The following is a 17867-nucleotide window of genomic DNA, read 5'->3' on the forward strand; positions in this document are numbered from 1 at the left end:
TAAGAAGAGGGGAGCCATTCGCCCTAATTGAATAAAAACTATCTTGAATAAAAGAAGGGAACCTTATTCGTGGACTGATGAGTGATTGCGACCGTTTACAAGAATGAATACCGAATTTCCAATGATATCATCTTACATTCTAGTATTTTACTCTGTCTATTTGTTAAAATTATCTTGAAATTTGGTAAATTAACCTCCTGATGCAATGATGCTTGATGACTTGATCATGTTTTTCTTGTATTTGCATTACTTGTATTATTCATTTATTTAATTGAGTTTATTTTTAATACAGTATAACATTAATATTTGGGACACACACCGAATTAGGATCACATATTACTAGCAATACATAAAAACAAATAGTTTTAAAAGCTCTATAGATAATAGATTATTCAAGTTAGTTACAGTCTCACGACTTAGCAACATTTTTGGTTATTATTAGTATTCTTATTGACTTTTTATTTAGTTATTTTTAAGAGTTCTTGATTATTCTTGTTAATTAGTGCTTTACAATAATGATTTCAGGTTAAATCATGATGCAAAAAAGAACTATCGATTTTTTTTTTCCAAATGAAAACAAGACGTTGTTCATGAAAACCAATCCGAACTCGTACCTCAAACAAGAACCCGAACCCTAACCTCCACCCAATGTTGAAAACCTTATGGAAGAATCTTCTATAGCTCAACCTAAAACAAGCATTCATAATTAGGCAATGAAGTAAAGAAGTAGCTGATGAATTTTGAAGATTGATTTTGATAATTGGGAACCATTTTTGTTAGTTTGAAGGATTCTGAATTGACAAAACCACTTTTATTAGTTTACTTTTGTTAGTTTGATAGTTTACTTTTGTTAGTTTGATATCTAATGTGGTAAACTTATGTAGCTTGTCATATATCTAAGTGTTATTTTGGAAGAATTGTGATGGTATATATTTTGTAATGCATATTTTTCATTAGTCATTTATAAAAAATTTTGGTTCAATTCAAATTCCTGGCTCTGCTTGTGATTGGTTAATTCAACTAATTGTGTGTTTATATTTTGGTTAAAATCAAAGAAGTCACAATAAAAGCTTATGAATTGTTAATTAAGATTTGTTAATAAAAGTCACAATAAATGATAAAATCATTATTAACCATAATATTAATATAAATCATTTTTGCGGGTATCGGCTGGGTCTACTGCTATCATATCTCATTGTAAATGCTCGTGGGGTACGTGATTGGGGAGGAAATTTGCTAGATCTACGTCATGGTTTTGAACCCAATCCAGTTGCACATGGTGATATTCTAACAACATTTATCCGTATTCCATAGAGTTAATACGTGTAAACAACTTTATACGAATTGTTAAAATATATATCCAATTCTAATCTTGTATATAATATGTAATAAACTTTCAAAATTAGCTTATGCTTTTATTTGACAATCATACAATATGTCATTTGTAAGTTTTTAATTGTTCAGATATATAAAACGCATCAAATTTAAAATTTCATTACATACAACGCACATAATAAATTTGATACACATTATGACAATTCGTTTTAAGTTACTTTATTTATAAGCCATAGATAGTCCTTTGAGAATAGTTAATTGCATTGAAAGGACCATTAGGTCAGGTTTCTTTTCCGATCTAAACTTTTTACTAGATCATAAATCTTTCATTTATCCTCCATTGATTCTCTTGACATATTGAATGAAATGGCATTACAAGCAGTTTTAGTTACAATGGAACATTTGAAAATTATAAATTCTTATGAATTAGATATTCTACAGATTATTATTTCATATATTTATTAAAATAATCAAAATTAGAGTTGGTTGAGTAGTCAATTACTTCAATTCTAACACCTAAAAATAATATCAAACAATAAATAGAGAAAGTGATATTAATACATTTTATATATAAATTTATTATAGTTGTATAATATTAACTTATTATCAAAAATAATGATACCAAACATTACCTATAGCTAGGACAGTAAAAATATTCGTATCCGATGGGTAACCTGATACCCGCATCCGATTTGATCGAGGAATCCCCGAGTTGACCAGGGATGGGGACGAGTATGGGGATGTAAATCTAATCCCCGATTGGGATGGGGACGGGGATGAGAAACCGTAAATCCCCAATCCCCATACCCGAATCCTAAAAATACTATATAAGTTTATTAGAATCACTTTAAGTTCTTATTTTAATTCTAAAATCAATTTCAAGAATAAAGCTTTTATTTAATACTTTTTATGTGTTATACTTTATTAATGATTTACTTAACATATATATTAGTTTATACAGATAAAGAAAATGTCGAAATACACATTCTCCTACATACACTCTATATCTTTAATTAAGATAATTCATGTTCATTCAAAATAGGTATCCCCAATACCCGACAGGGATCCCTGATACCCAATGAGGACAGGTATGGGGATGTAATTTCATTCCCCGACGGAGATGGGGACGGGGATGAGAATTACAAATGAAAATCGGGTACAGGGATGAGGATTGAGATCCCCGACAATCCCCGCCCCCTTGCCATCTCTACCTATAGCTCCAATAAATAAAGGCATCTCAACATCATTAACAAATGATAACTACCACCATTTCCTTTAACTTGTTCAAAAAATACGATAATAAACGTGCATCACGCATGATAAAAATATCTCGGGGTGAAGAATTGGTAGTCTAACTTCAATTTTTGGTACTCAAATATTTTGAAACTTTTTGCAATTTTTGCAATTCAAACCACGAGATGTACGTATATAAGATCGTGATCATAATTTGATATGATGCTGGATGATTTCGTGTTTGTAATCATAATTGTGCTTATTTGTATACTTTCTGGCATTTAGTGTTTCACTAGAGGGCTTTTGTAAATACATATATATTTGTGTCCGTCCAATTAACTAAACCTTCATAAATGTGCTTTATTTAAGGCCAATCCTACTAACCTTCCTCCTTCTATATATAGAGAAAAAGATGTGATAACCTAAACCACGATATACCCGATCGATTCCATGATTGTATAAATCACATTATATTCCGAATGTCAATCCCTACAACTTCACATGCTTTCCCTGATCTTTCATTTGTAACCGAAGACGATCCTAAAGTAGAAAGAGCGAATTTGTCCCTTATTCTCGATAGATACAAGGATAGGTTCAAGGATTTGCCCAAGGTGGAAAAAGGTTGGCTATCAAAAAGTATGAACTTGTATCAAGGCCATTGGTACTCATCGTCGGGCGTAATCTCAATTGGAACGGTTTTGGCTTCACAAGATGCTTTCCAAGCTCATCCTAGTGATCTCTACTTGGCTACACCACCAAAATGTGGCACAACATGGCTCAAGGCCCTCGTGTTTGCTATAGTGAATCGAACCAAGTACAAAAATAACTCTAATCCTTTACTCGTCTCTAATCCACATGATTGTTTGCCTTTTATTGAAAATGAAATATTAAGAAACAAGCCTACTTATAATGTTGATTCTCAACCTCGTCTCTTTGCCACGCATATGTCTTATCTTGCATTGCCTCAGTCAGTTCTTGATTCCGGGTGTAGCCTAGTTTATATGTGTAGAAACCCCAAAGATGTTTTGGTTTCTACATTTCACTTTGTAAACAAAGTTAGAGACAAATCTCTTGGTGTAATGACAATCGAAGAAGCGTTTGAGTTGTTTAGTAAAGGTTTCACGCCATGCGGTCCTTTTTGGGATCATGTGAAAGAATACTATAAGGCTAGTTTAGACCACCCGGAAAAGATTTTATTTTTAACATACGAAAACTTGCAAAAGGACACCATAAGTAATGTAAAACGTATTGCCGAGTTCTTGGGTTATCCGTTCACAAAAGAGGAAGAAGTCGAAGGTGTGGTGGAAGAGATTGTGAGTCTATGCAGTTTCGAGAATTTAAGGGAGCATAACCAGCAGGGGATTAAACGTGACGGTTTGCCAAATGATGCCTTTTTTAGAAAGGGGAAAGTTGGAGATTGGAGCAACTATCTCACAAATGATATGAGCCAGATTTTAGACCAAATTACCGAAGAAAAATTTCTAGGTTTGGACATCTCGTTTTAAGTAGGTGTGTGTCCATTCTTGCATCTCGTTTCAACCATTAATTTATACTAAGCAGTTTATACTATTCAAGAGTCCACCTACATATATATATTTTTCTAGCTCCATAATTAAAAAATATAAAATGAAAGAATGGTTGTATTGAATAATTGTGCTACTTTTGTTTTTTAATGTGAAATATGGTTGTATTTAATAAATTTATTAATGATTTGTACTACTTTTGTTTGTTATAGGTAGTTAATTGTTTGACGTAGCAACAAATATTTTGATTTGTAAGAAGAAGTTTAATATCATTTGCAGGATTGGGTCTACAAGTAATTAAGTTTACAATTCTACTATTGATTCGACTTTTGTACTGCACGATCCTACATGTTCATTAAATATTAATCCTATGGCAGATACGCCTTAAATACTTTATGTAACATTTTTGGTGTCTTTCGATCATTCTTCGAAAGTCTTTCAATTTAATACAATTGCTGTTCCAAAAAACTTTTTATCCTCCGTAATCTTAATCATAATTAGCTTCAATGATTGTACAATCATGATCGCGATTTTAACAAAACTTGATAAGCAGTGTATAATATTTCCCATGACAATAATATAAATATGCTTTTTGGTAATACTTGTCATATACCCGCAATTGCATTGTTTTCAATCTTTATCCATCGAAGTTCGAAATGAAACTTTATTTGGGCCTTGGATTTCACAAATGATTCCGGCCCATTTCTAGTGGGCTAGACTAATAAAAGAAGTTAAATAACTGAGAAAAAGAGAGGTCAGAAGAGCTACTAATTTCGTCTGGAGATAAGATAATTGTGTGGGACCAGCCTCAAAAGTGAGCGCAATATTCATCATGGCTTTGCACCAGCCGGGAATCGAACCCGGGTCTGTACCGTGGCAGGGTACTATTCTACCACTAGACCACTGGTGCTCCTTGTTGTTTCTGCACTGTTAAACTAATATTAATACGGATTATGTTCCCAATTGGTTCAACAATCTAACCAATTAAATCAAAACCATCCATATAGAGGTACAAATACATACATATAATATATAATATATATATATACCGATTAGCCATGGTCTCCCCGAAAACCATTACATGCAAGAAATTCTAAAATCGCAAAATGAAACTTATACGTATTATATGCAACCATTTGAAAAGCTTTGAACAAGGAAGCATAAACACAAAGCTCGAACACATATAAGAAGTAAGACATTTAGCGTATAAATACAAAAAGTGTTTATATCAATATGATATGCATAAGAATTATCTCACTTGAATGTTAAAGAACAATTCTAATGATCTTTATGACTTCCCCTCTAATGAAAGTTGCAGAAATCATCTCAACGAAGTACTGAAAACGATTGGAAATGAGAGGAGTCGTATTTGTTGATTAGTCAACTTCTAACACCTAAAAATAGGATCAAACAATTAATAAAGAACATCATTAACAAATGATAATTTTATTACCAAGTTGTTTAACTTGTTCAAAAGATACGATAGATACTACTTAGAGAAATCGTGCACCAAATTAACCAACCATCAATTTAATATAGAATAGAAATTGTATATATGTATATAGAGACACTTGAGAATATGAAAATTGAGTACAGACATTTTCTGTTCTATTCAGACACTCCTTCAATATGTCTGTCCAAGTAGCTAAACCAAGTTTCGAAGATGATGATGGTGAAGAGGCGAACCTATCCCTTCTCTTTGATAAATACAAGGATACGTTCACAACGTTTCCAAAGGAGAAAGGTTGGATGACTAAAGACGTATACATGTATCAAGGCTTTTGGCACCAGTCAAAGAATGTAGTCTCGGTTGAAACTGTGATGGCTACTCAAGAAACTTTCCAAGCTCGGTCGACGGATATATACTTGGCCACACTCCCAAAATCCGGCACGACATGGATTAAAGCCCTTGTGTTTGCTATAGTGAACCGAGATCGCTACAAAACCAAGCCTCTTTCAAGTCATCCTTTACAAAACTCTAACCCCCATAATTGTGTGCCTTTCGTCGAGTGTGAAGTTTTGAGAAATAGTCCTAGCTATGTTATTGATGAACATTCACCGCGTCTCTTTGCTACTCATATTCCGTATACTTCATTGCCTCAATCTATTCATGAATCCGGTTGTCGTTTAGTTTACATGTCTAGAAATCCTAAAGATGTGTTAGTATCCTTGTTTCACTTTGCAAATAAGGTGAGACGTGATCCACTGACAATAGAGGAAGGGTTTGAAATGTTTAAGAAAGGTGTCATACCAAATGGACCTTATTGGGATCATGTAAAGGGGTACTACAAGGCCAGTATAGAACAACCGACACGAATCATGTTTTTAACATATGAGGACATGAAATCAGACACTACGGAAAATGTAAAGCGTTTGGCAAAGTTTTTGGGATACCCTTTCACGGAGGAAGAAAAGGCGAACGGTGCGTTGGAAGAGATTGTGAGCCTATGCAGTTTTGAAAACTTAAGTGAGGTTAATAAGGTTGGTACCTTAAGTATAGGCATACCCAATCATGCTTTCTTTAGGGAAGGAAGAATTGGAGATTGGAGGAACCATCTCACAACCGAAATGAGTCAGAATTTGGATCAAATTACAAAAGAAAAGTTTCGTGGCTTGGATATCCTTATAAGTGGTACATGTTCGTGACATCATATATACAGACAACCTAAGTTCGATCTCATGGCCCATAGATTTTATTAATCGTCGAATAAAACTTTCTTGTCGAAAGCAGTAGTCTTGTATGATATATATATATCATATATATATATCAATTGTATGTTGTAAATTTACGAATCGATATTTTTCGTGTTGTATGAATAGATATTTTCTTTTAGCCTAGAGGGTTGATGTGAAAAATTCTTCAGGGTGGACCTAAAATGGCCAAAACTAAGCATAGTGTTTAATGTTCGGTTAAAGTTTAAAATTCATTTAAGAGATAAAGTGGCTATGAAGAAACCAATTATAGCTAAGACTATGTAGCATTTTGATTATATTATTTATATGTAGTTTTAATATAATTTGTTAAATTATAATACTCGTAATAATAAACCAAAACACATGTTTCACTACTTAGGATTTAAAATCATGTTATTATAAATAAATAAAAAAAGCAATATTTATACATAATCATGTTAGATTTTGACGATATTGTTACACTATGCATCATCTACGACCAAACTACTATCATAAAGATCAAATATATGTAAATGTAATGAATTATGTTCAAGTTTCACTTTCTAAAACAAAAACAATTATTATAGTGGCAAATATCAGTAGCAGTGTCGACCCGGCAGGAAAGGCCCAAGCCTAAGGCCCATTGTTCATAGTGGTCCAAAAAAATGAGAATGATACAAATATTGAATGAATGAATGTTATTCATATACCGAGTATCTTGCCATTGAAATCTTCAATCACCATGGACGACAACCATCAACCTACATGCTCACAGTCAAAGAAAAACAAAAAGGAACTTTTTCTCTGTTTGGTTTACAAACATTAAAAAGTACCAATTTTGCCAAAACTCAAAAAGGAGCTTTTTCTCTGTTTTCATATACATGGGCCGAATCCCCGGATGCCAGTTACCATTGATTCATCAAAGTTAGAAATTACACAACCCAAGTGATTCTAACAAAATTGACTAGTCAAAGAAATTCTCGTATCTGTTTTTTTAATAGTCAATCATCCAAAATAGATACATAAAATCCAAACTTACTATATTCAATAAAAAAAATCCAAAGAATTACATGAATTAGCTAATTCAAACATGTCTAGATGTCACACTTACCTTACAAAACAACTGCATAATAATATAAAGCATATTCACATTTTCTTCAGTATCTTATGACACTTGATAGAACCAGGAAATTCAAGAAACTTGCAATCAGCAACTTCCATACATTCAGCTTGTGTCATCACATTGAACCCAAATGACCCGGTCCATGTATTAACCATATCCGGTATCGCGGGCAAAACAAGCCTCTCGATCCCCAACTCTTCCAATTTCCTTTCGAGTTCTTCCATCAAAATCCGGCACATCCCCTGTCTCCGAAACTTGAATCTTGTAGCGACAAGTGGGATCTCCGCAACTTTACACCCATGAACCCGAAGATTTACCACAGTAATAATCTTCTGGTCTTTTTCCAAAACTGCGGTGAAAAAGCCTGTAAAATCTGACTTCTTTGTGTATCTACTAAAAACCACATCTTCAATGATATTTTCGGACAAAGGATGGTTTTCGATTTGAAAACACTCGTGCATTATGTCTAATGCGACATATAGTTTCTCGTAAGTTTCTTTACATTCATCCAAGTCTTTTTCATAATCCAGCTTCAGTAATCTCCAAGTTAAGTTATTAATAACAGATAACGGAATTGAAGTACCTAATATACCCCTCAGACCTGTATATATTCGTTCACATTCCTCCTTACAAAACCAATTAATAGAATCACAAGATATCGAAACCCCCATGTTTCTAATACATTCAACGTCGAATTTGTGCTCACATTGGCCACACTTGATTCGGCTAAGAGCATTGCTAGCCACATTGGTAAAGTTACCAATTCGACGTTGATCACAAATACCACAAGAGCAAAAAGGACAATACCAGAAATCTGAATCCGGAATTCCATCCAATAATCCCAAGCAGGTTGGATGAAAAGAAGATGTACACGAATCACATAAAATCAAGTCGCCACCATCTTTGCATATCCAACAATATTCATCATTATTAACCACCACACTTGATTCCGGCGTTTTAGCCCCTTTTAACACGCGATCATCCTCATACAACTCTTGCGATTTAGAAACTCCAACATAATCGTTATCGAATTTTAATTGATTTTGGCAGTCACAAAGAGACCTCCCATCTTCAAGAAACATAAAAGCTGCTGGTCTATGATAACTACTTCCAGCATGAGCTTCAAATTTACTTAACAAAAAAAACTCCCCACAACAATCACATTGTATCCCATCTTCATAAACCCGGCCTTTCGCAATAACTTCACCATCCTTTTTTCGATAACAAACATTAGCACCCCTAGCCACAATACTGTTTTCGATTAGTAAAGAAAGCACGCACCTACGACGCGCAAATGATGAGTTTAACTGCTTCTTCCTTTGCTTTCCAGCCTCCATTAATCTCTTCATGTCTCTAATCCTTTTTTTCCCCTTTGGCTGCTGATCCCTTTTTTCAAAACCGGGCAAACTATCACTCCAAAAGAATTCATTAAACTCTTGATCTTTTTTTTCAAACTTTTTTTCGGCTTCTTGATCAAACCTTAAAATATTTGTATCTTTTTTAACCAATTTCGTTTCTCGCTCAAAAGGATCAAGATCATGACTATAAATCCTTTTCTTAGGCCTACCAACTTTAGAAAACGGATTTTTTTTCTTCGGTTTTTCCTCAATAAAAATAAGATCACGACATGCTGACCGAAGCGTGACGTAAGTCTTACCAGCCGGAGAGCGGTAACGAAGTTCCCGCTTTCCGGGGGTTTTCGTAGGGTAGTAGAAAGACCAACCAAGTGCAGAAAGATGGTTTCGGGCTTTAATAACCATGTTTTTAATATCTGGATTTTTTATTCTTCCAATTTGAACACCACATGAATAATAATTCGTTATTGATTCTGGGTTGTACTCTGCTTCACAATGTACATACTCCATTATCGATTAATTAATGAAACAAATTAAGATCGATAATGAAGATCGAAAAAATAATTAATGAATATTGGGGTTTTGAGTAGCGAATAGTTTTAGGGTTTTTTGATGATTAATCGAACGCATGTGATCGAATACTTTTTACGTAAAGATTAAGAATGGGGGTATAATAAAGACTGAATTTTAATATATGGAAAGTGAATTAACGAAGAATTTTAATTAGATTATGCTGTTGAAATTAAATTTAATATATGGAAACTTTGAATCAGTTGAGTTATACCATAAAATAGTACCCGTATAAAAAAGGAAGTCTATGCTTAGTCAAACTCTTATTGCCTTATTTTAATAATCCCCAATATAATTATATTTTGGGGTTTGCTAAATACAGTTCCTAGGCTGTGTTTAAGGTGCATAAATTGTTTGTACATTTACCATGAAAATCAAGGGACAAACTTTTAATATGGAAGGTACAAGTTTTTATGCATATTAAGGGCTGTATTTAGCATTTCCCTTATATTTTTATAGTTATCAACTTATCATTAGTTAATTTGATAAATAATTTATTATTTTGAATTATATTTTAATTTATTTTAATCTCATTTTGATTTATATTAAAAGGATTTTATATATATATATATATATATATAAAACTTGTATTTCACTTTATTGAAAGATCATCCTTTAAATTTTATGATAACTTATGCACGTATAAAATTGTTTGACAAAAAGCTTATCAACCAATCTACTAAAACAAGATCTAGGTACTTTTGAGACGACATGTGGTATAACCTTCAAATGAAACTGTCTTTTTAGACTTCTTATATTATTAAAAAATAATTATAACTTTAAATGATAATCTTTACCTAATTTAATAAAACCATTTATTGTTTAATAAAATACATCTTTTGAATCCAATAAAGAAACCATTTGTGATAATAATAATAAATTTTTATATATTAAAAGACTGTTAATGTAAATTGAATTTTTATATATTTACTAATTATAACTTTTGATTTTCTTAAATTGAATTTTTCTTTCAATTTTTTCTTTAATTTACTTTTTTTTTGTTTTTTCATCAAAATTACTCCGTGTCCCATCAAATCTATTCTATTTTAAAGTTTAAATTCTTCCTTATAAACTTTGACCTTAAATATTTTGATTTTTGTTATATAATATTTGATAAAAATTATACCAATAAAACATACATTTAAAACTCTATCAATTCATATAACTTTCATCAAATATTATATAATACAAATCAAAATATTTAAAGTCAAAGTGCATATAGAAAGACTTTGAAAATTTAAAATAAGACACATTTAGTGGGACAGAAAAGTATAAGTTAATATTATATATATATAATAAAAATAAAATATATATTTTCTAATGTTTAGGAACTACAATTTTCTTGAACTTTGATTTTATTTAAATTACTTATATATATACTCTATTTTTTAAAAAAAAATTCCATGAAGGTATCCCTGTCAGAATGCATACCAATTAACACGAGATCTATCTCTCAGGCTATGTTAAGATATTATAAATTGTTCTACACAAGAGTATGCTTACCGTATTTGGAAACAAGCATTAGTGGAATAAGAACGTAACATCATCACATTTTAGTTTATCATCCTCCTTAATCACATCCATGAAATATACGAGTATTAATTAGGCCGCATACATAAAAATTTTAAACTATAAATCCAATATCTTAATTTTAATCTTAATCTTAATCTTATCTTAATATATACTATAAGACAGTTGAACTAATGACTAATTAACCAATCACATCGTTCGATTTTATCAAATTGACTTTTGATGATGTCATCATTTAGATAAACTACAAATTAAAAATCCTAATAATCATTATCTAAATATATTATTATATTAATATTTATATTAATTTGTAGAAAAAGTCTCATTAATTTACATTTTTTTGTTTTTCATCAATAATTTACACTTTTTATCCTTGGATACTTAATTTATATTTATTTTTAGTCATCAACTTGAGAGAATTTTTTAAAATTTACAATCATTTAATTAAATAAAAAAAATTTAACATATGAAATATTTTCTACAAAAAAATATTTATTTGAAAACCTAATGACTTATTATCAAATATTAGAAGAGTCCTAATTGTTATCAAAAAATATAAAAACAATTCTAATTATTATCATTGAACAAGTGATTGAAAATAAACATATGCGTGTTATGAACGTGCATCATGATTAAATACATATACTTGAATGTCAGGTTCAGGATCACAAATATGTTTATATTTTAATTCTTAATTATTTTTTCTTATAATATCATATTATGAGTACATCTGTTTCAAAATATATTATAATGGAGAAATTATTATATATAGCATGTGTCTTGTGAAATGACTACGACAAACAATTCCATCAATATGTCTAGGCTAATAATGACAGTGAGAAACCTATGATTATTGTACTACAACTTGCAAAATATAACACTTAAAACCGTGTTTTTTTTAAATTGTAAGCTTTTATGACTTAAATGTATGAAAATCTAATATTGTTAATATCGTAAATCCCGTGTCCAGTGTTGGACACGGGTCTAAAATCTAGTTTGAATACTAAACAGATATAATATCTCTAATAATCTCATTTTATCATGGCACAGGGTAACACTACCAGGCAAAAGTCAACCCCACTAAGTCATTAGCGGCGACGTCGCCGCTAATACTATGACATCTTTAACTTTTCATTCTATAGTTTTTTGAACTTGATACAAGTTGCTTGGTTATATACATTACGGAAAAGCTGTAGTAATATTAAACATTAAGTAATAAGAACAGGAAAATTAGATAAGTATAGACCATTACCATAGCTGCAGAACTAGTGAGAACTTGACTACTACTTATAAATGGTAATTTGACATTTAAAATAGAATTAATGTTACGTTTTTTCTATAACTATAACTCTTAAAGAGCCGGCTGGTGTTGCTGCTCTAATAGACGAGCTATGGTTATCAAATATCACTACTTAGAATTATCTTCATATTAACATATGTTTGCAGTCGTATGGATCTTAAAGTTAGATATGGTTGCACAATTGTAATTATCAATGGATTTTCTAGGAAATTAATAAATGCATCTGTTCCTTCACAATGGATATGAATTTTCAGAATGAAAGTGGATCCTTGGGAGATTTCGTGATTGAATTTACCACAATACAAAGATGTACTTATGCGGAGAAGTGCTCATCTGGCAAGGAGCCTGTTGTATCTGCCTTGCTAGCAGGGGAATGTTTTGTAGGTGCTAACTGTTATCCCGAGGAGGCCGAGCTAAAGAAGAATGGATTAAGCTCTACATTGCAGCATTGTAATCCTTTAGATCAAATTCAAGATACAGTTTACTTTCATGTTCAAAATGCATAATTTCTGAATTCACTTGCCGATTTGGATTCTTTGGTTTACAGAGGTCCCCTGTTCAGGTACATTTAAGCAAAAAAATCTACCAAAATTTTCATGTTTTTGTACTTTTTTATAACAATCACCTCATGTTGTTGCATACTTGCATCTTATTCAAATTACACATCATAAATGATATATAATAGTTGTGATGTTTATTTGGCTTAGTTGGACTCTAAAGATGTAATTGGTATGATCATGAAACTCTGTATAAGAATTAAATTTGTAATCCTTAGATACTTGAGTTTAGACGTCATACATGATCTATAATAGTTGTGATGTTATTGTTATCTCTGTTAGATTCTTCATGTTTATCTGGTTTAGTTGTTCATAAAAGATGTAATTCGTATGATTGTGGTATGAGTTGATTGAGCTGGTTCCGATAATTAACAAGTTTACATGTTTTGTAAGTTTCAGAATTAACAAGGTAACAATATAAACCAGAACATGTTAATTGACTGTAATATTAATAACCACAGATGGGTTGCAAGTCATCAAACATCCAACACGATTACAAAATTTCCAATTTACATAAACTAGTTAATTCAAGTCTGACTAGATGTCACAGTTACATAAAGAACTACAATAAACATATCTGCTCACATATTCTTCAAGATTTTCTGACATTTTACAGTACCAGGAAATTCAAGAAACTTGCAGTCAACAGCATCCAAACATTCAGCTTCTGACATCAAGGTGAACCCAAATGACTCGGTCCAAGTACCAACCATCTCCGAAACCGCAGACAAAACGAGTCTCTTAACCCCTAAGTATCCCAATTTCCTTTCAAGCTCATCCATCAAAATCCTGCACATCCCTGATCTTCTGTGTTGAAATCTTGTTGCAACTAATGGAATCTCTGCCACTTTACAACCATGCACCCGAAAGTTAACCACGGTAATTATTTCCTCATCTTTCTCCAAAACTGCAGTAAAAAACCCCGCAAAATTCGAACCCTTTATGTCTCTACTAAAGATCACATCTTCCATGATATCATTTCCGGACAAGGGATTTTTCACCATCTGAAAACACTCGTGCATCACCTCTAACGCGTCATTTAGCTTGCCATAAGTTTCTGCACACTCCTCCATGCTGTGTTCATAGTCGAGCTGCAACAATCTCCAATTTAAGTTATCAATGGGCAAAGGGATTGCCTGGCCAGATATCCCCTGAAGGCCGTGAAATATCCGTTCACACGTTTCCTTACAAAACCAATGTTTAGAATCGGAAGACATTGAAAAGCCCAACTTTCTTATACAATCGATGTGGTACTGGTGCCGACATTGTCCACATTTAACTTTGCTGCGAGCGTGGCTAGCTTCATCAGTGAAGTTACCAATCTTACCAGGATCACAAATACCACAAGAACAGGTAGGACAAAACCAGTGACTTGATTTCGGAATTCTTTGCAATCCAATGCAGGATAGATGGTAAGATGATGTGCAAGAATCACATAACAACAACTCACCGCTTTCTTTACATACCCAACAGAATTCGTCATGGCCTGTCACATGATTAGATACTTCTGGCGTCTCAGGGACTTCACACGCACGATCAACTGCTAATTCTGGTTTTTTAGGGACTGTATGCTGTTCCTTTCCGAGTTCTAACTGTCTCTGGCAACTAGTTAGAGACCTTCCATCTTCAAGAAAGGTATATTCTGCTGGTCTATGATATGTACTTCCAGCATGAGCCTCAAATTTACTTAACAAAAAGAACTCCCTACAACAATCACATTTAATACCTTCATCATAAACCCGCCCAGTCGCAAGAACTTTGCCAAGTTTTGTACGATACTGAACTCTTGCACCCTGATCCACTATATTCTTTTGGATTAGTACAGAAAGCCGCATACACCTGCGACGTATTGATGAACCCTCTGCCTTTTGTTTAGGTGTCTTTGGGGGCTTATCCTTCTTTAGCAATCTTATAACATCTTGAATCTTTTTCTGCGGCCGATTACTCAAAGAACCCTTCTTTTCGTTTTCATCTTTACCCGGATCTTTCAAAGATAAATTACCAACATCTTCAATTTGAATCCTTTTCTGGGGTCTAATATCACTTGAAAACCCATCAGTTTTATCCAGTTCCTTAACCTCCCCTGTAAACCCTTCAATCTTGGTACTGCTCGAATCAAGATTCACACTCTTTCCCTCTTCCATCACCCCTTCGATCTTGGGACTACCCAAATCAAGATTCTGATCGTCAATCTGGTCTACTTCTTTCTTTCTTTTTCTTTCTCCGGTAAATCCTTCAATCTTGGGACTACCCGAAACAAGATCAGGATCTGAAGACTCATCTATCTCCAACATTCTTGTCAGGTCGTCTGCAAACCCGTCAAGATCCTGGTCGCAGTCACCGTTGCCAGTAGAAAGCTCATTGCTTTTCTCAGATTCTTTTCTGGGTTCTGCAAGTTTTTCAATATCACTACAACCCATATTAACATCCTGACTGCAAACACTTTTCTTGGTCTCATTCCCACTCAAAACCCCATTCTTTTCCTTCAGTTTCCTTCCACTTTTACTAATTCTTCCAATCTTGATACAACCCGAATCACCTTCTGGATTGTCAATAATATATTGACACGCTGCCCGAAGAGTAACAAAGCTTCTACCGGCAGGAGACCGGTACCTCAGTTCCCGTTTTCCGGGTCTTTTCAAGACGAAAAAAAACGTCCAACCCAACGCAGCAAGATGGCTTTTCGCATCCGAAATCAACTCTTTAACATCTCCATCATTCTTGCTTCTGCCAATCTTAGTACCACTTGAACAATACTTAATAGTTGCTGCTGGGTTGTGTATTGGCTCATAATGTACAATTTCTACATCTTTTAGCCCTTGTTCAATCTTGGAAATCATGTTTATAAAATCTGGATTTGTTATTTTTGCAGATTGAACACCACATGAATAAGAATTCATAATTGATTTTGGTGTATACTCTGCTTCACAATGTACATACTGCATTGTTGATTAATTAATGAAATAAAGATCGAAAGAATAATGAATGAATGAATATATGGGGTTTTGAGTATTGAATAATGTTAGGGTTTATGATCGAATATTTTACTTTTTTCGTAATAGGGTTTTGGGTATTTATGGGATTTAGACGGTTACGCATCGATATGGATGTTTCTTTTACGTGGGGAGCAAGGGAGAATAATGAGATTATGGTAATTTCCATAAATTTAAATATATGGAAAGTAAGAATTGTAATAGTAAATAGAAGATAAAAAATAAAATAATATATATGGAAATAAATTAAAATATGCTATTGAAATTAAATTTAATGAAACCCGTCATTAATATATGGAAGCATAAAATATGGAAATTTTGAATCAGTTACAATAGAAGTTTAATTTAAAAAAAAAAAAGTTACAGACTTCAGCATAAAATATGTTAAAAAGGTTAGTCAAACTTTTATTACCTATTAATCCAAAATCCAATATAGTTACATTATAATACTATAAGGGCACCCGCGCGTTACAGTGGTACCTTTTTAAAATTGTGGATAAGTGTGACGGTACCGTGTGGTTGAATGAATATACAAATTAACTCATGGCTTTTATATAGTAGGAACACACTAATATGAACAAACATGATTTCACCTATTAATGAAAATAAGAGCATACACTGTACATAGATTAATACATGAAAAAAGAAATCATACTTTTACATGTGGAAAGATTATTAAGATATAGAGTATTATATCCTTGCAAGATTTAATATCTAGAACACAAAGAAAGTAGGCAGTGATAATCATCAATATCAGCAAGCTAATAAATAGGTTGAAATTAGAATGTACTTCACAAATGAAAAAAAATTGATCAAAAACTTCAAAAATACAACGCTAAGACAGTTAGATGAATAGACAACACTACATTTTAAACCAGTTGCAAAGAATCTAGAAGATCCATATCGGTTAAATTGACACCGACAATAATAAAAAAAAAAGGAAGATATTTTACCAATAAAATCAGGATAATCTATTTTCCTCGGTAAATAACAAACAGGAAAGGGTCATTATTTTTGTATGGCAGAACCCAAAAGGGTCATTGAATTAAGATGAGCGTATAATAAGTATGAATAACTCAAGGAGATTTCGTAACAATGTAGAGGGTTCATGTCCTGCTTACTACGTTCATTTTTTGGATTTGAGGTATTTATATGCATCACACGATGTCTACAAAAGGAATCTACATGAGTACAAAATCTTAAAAATGTGGATGCAAAAAATGTCAAGCTAGTTAAAAGGAAGACTTACTGCAATGAGTGTACCAACCAGTGGTTGGTTGTGCAGATGGGGGCACAAATGGGTTGGTGATGGGGGCGCAAATGAGGTACCAGTTATAGACAGTTACAGATAAGCATAACTCAACTCATTATCTAGCTCATTTTGTTTATTAGAGACAATCAACCCATTAGAGATAGAAGTTCATTGTACTGATGGTTTCACCTTTACATTATTCAGCTCATACCGTTATATGGTCCAAGACAAATCTTATATTCAATACGGGTTACCTCTTATATAAAATTGGTGTTAGATAAGCTTAAGGCATGTATGTAAGTGCATAAACTAACTAATATTGCAAGAATCAAAACAGGCGACATCACTCCACTGTACATTTAAAAAAGAGTACACTTAACACAAAATTTTGCTTACATATACTTAACTACCAGACCAACTTCA

The 17867-nt window shown here is 32.7% G+C and overlaps 4 protein-coding genes and 1 non-coding gene across 5 annotated transcripts; 2 read left to right on the plus strand and 3 right to left on the minus strand.

Moving 5' to 3' along the window:
* The first annotated feature begins 2971 nt into the window (after positions 1-2971).
* Positions 2972-4305, plus strand: LOC122582699 (flavonol sulfotransferase-like). Its single transcript, XM_043755124.1, has one exon. It carries the CDS (start codon positions 3048-3050, stop codon positions 4071-4073), a length of 1026 nt encoding a protein of 341 aa, XP_043611059.1. The 5' UTR covers positions 2972-3047; the 3' UTR covers positions 4074-4305.
* Positions 4306-4930: 625 nt separating this feature from the next.
* TRNAG-GCC lies at positions 4931-5001 on the minus strand. The gene has a single exon. It is a non-coding gene; the product is annotated as a tRNA-Gly (tRNA).
* A 719-nt stretch (positions 5002-5720) lies between these two features.
* On the plus strand, positions 5721-6663 carry LOC122581463 (cytosolic sulfotransferase 15-like). Its single transcript, XM_043753695.1, has 2 exons — positions 5721-6513; positions 6617-6663. Exons 1-2 carry the CDS (start codon positions 5721-5723, stop codon positions 6661-6663), a joined length of 840 nt encoding a protein of 279 aa, XP_043609630.1.
* Positions 6664-7910: 1247 nt separating this feature from the next.
* Positions 7911-9752, minus strand: LOC122581464 (increased DNA methylation 1-like). The gene has a single exon (XM_043753697.1). It carries the CDS (start codon positions 9750-9752, stop codon positions 7911-7913), a length of 1842 nt encoding a protein of 613 aa, XP_043609632.1.
* Positions 9753-13780: 4028 nt separating this feature from the next.
* LOC122581466 lies at positions 13781-16144 on the minus strand. Its single transcript, XM_043753698.1, has one exon. It carries the CDS (start codon positions 16142-16144, stop codon positions 13781-13783), a length of 2364 nt encoding a protein of 787 aa, XP_043609633.1.
* Between the last annotated feature and the right edge of the window lie 1723 nt (positions 16145-17867).

The sequence above is a fragment of the Erigeron canadensis genome, chromosome 9 (genome assembly GCF_010389155.1).
Source record: "Erigeron canadensis isolate Cc75 chromosome 9, C_canadensis_v1, whole genome shotgun sequence".
In the NCBI taxonomy this organism is placed as follows: domain Eukaryota; kingdom Viridiplantae; phylum Streptophyta; class Magnoliopsida; order Asterales; family Asteraceae; genus Erigeron; species Erigeron canadensis.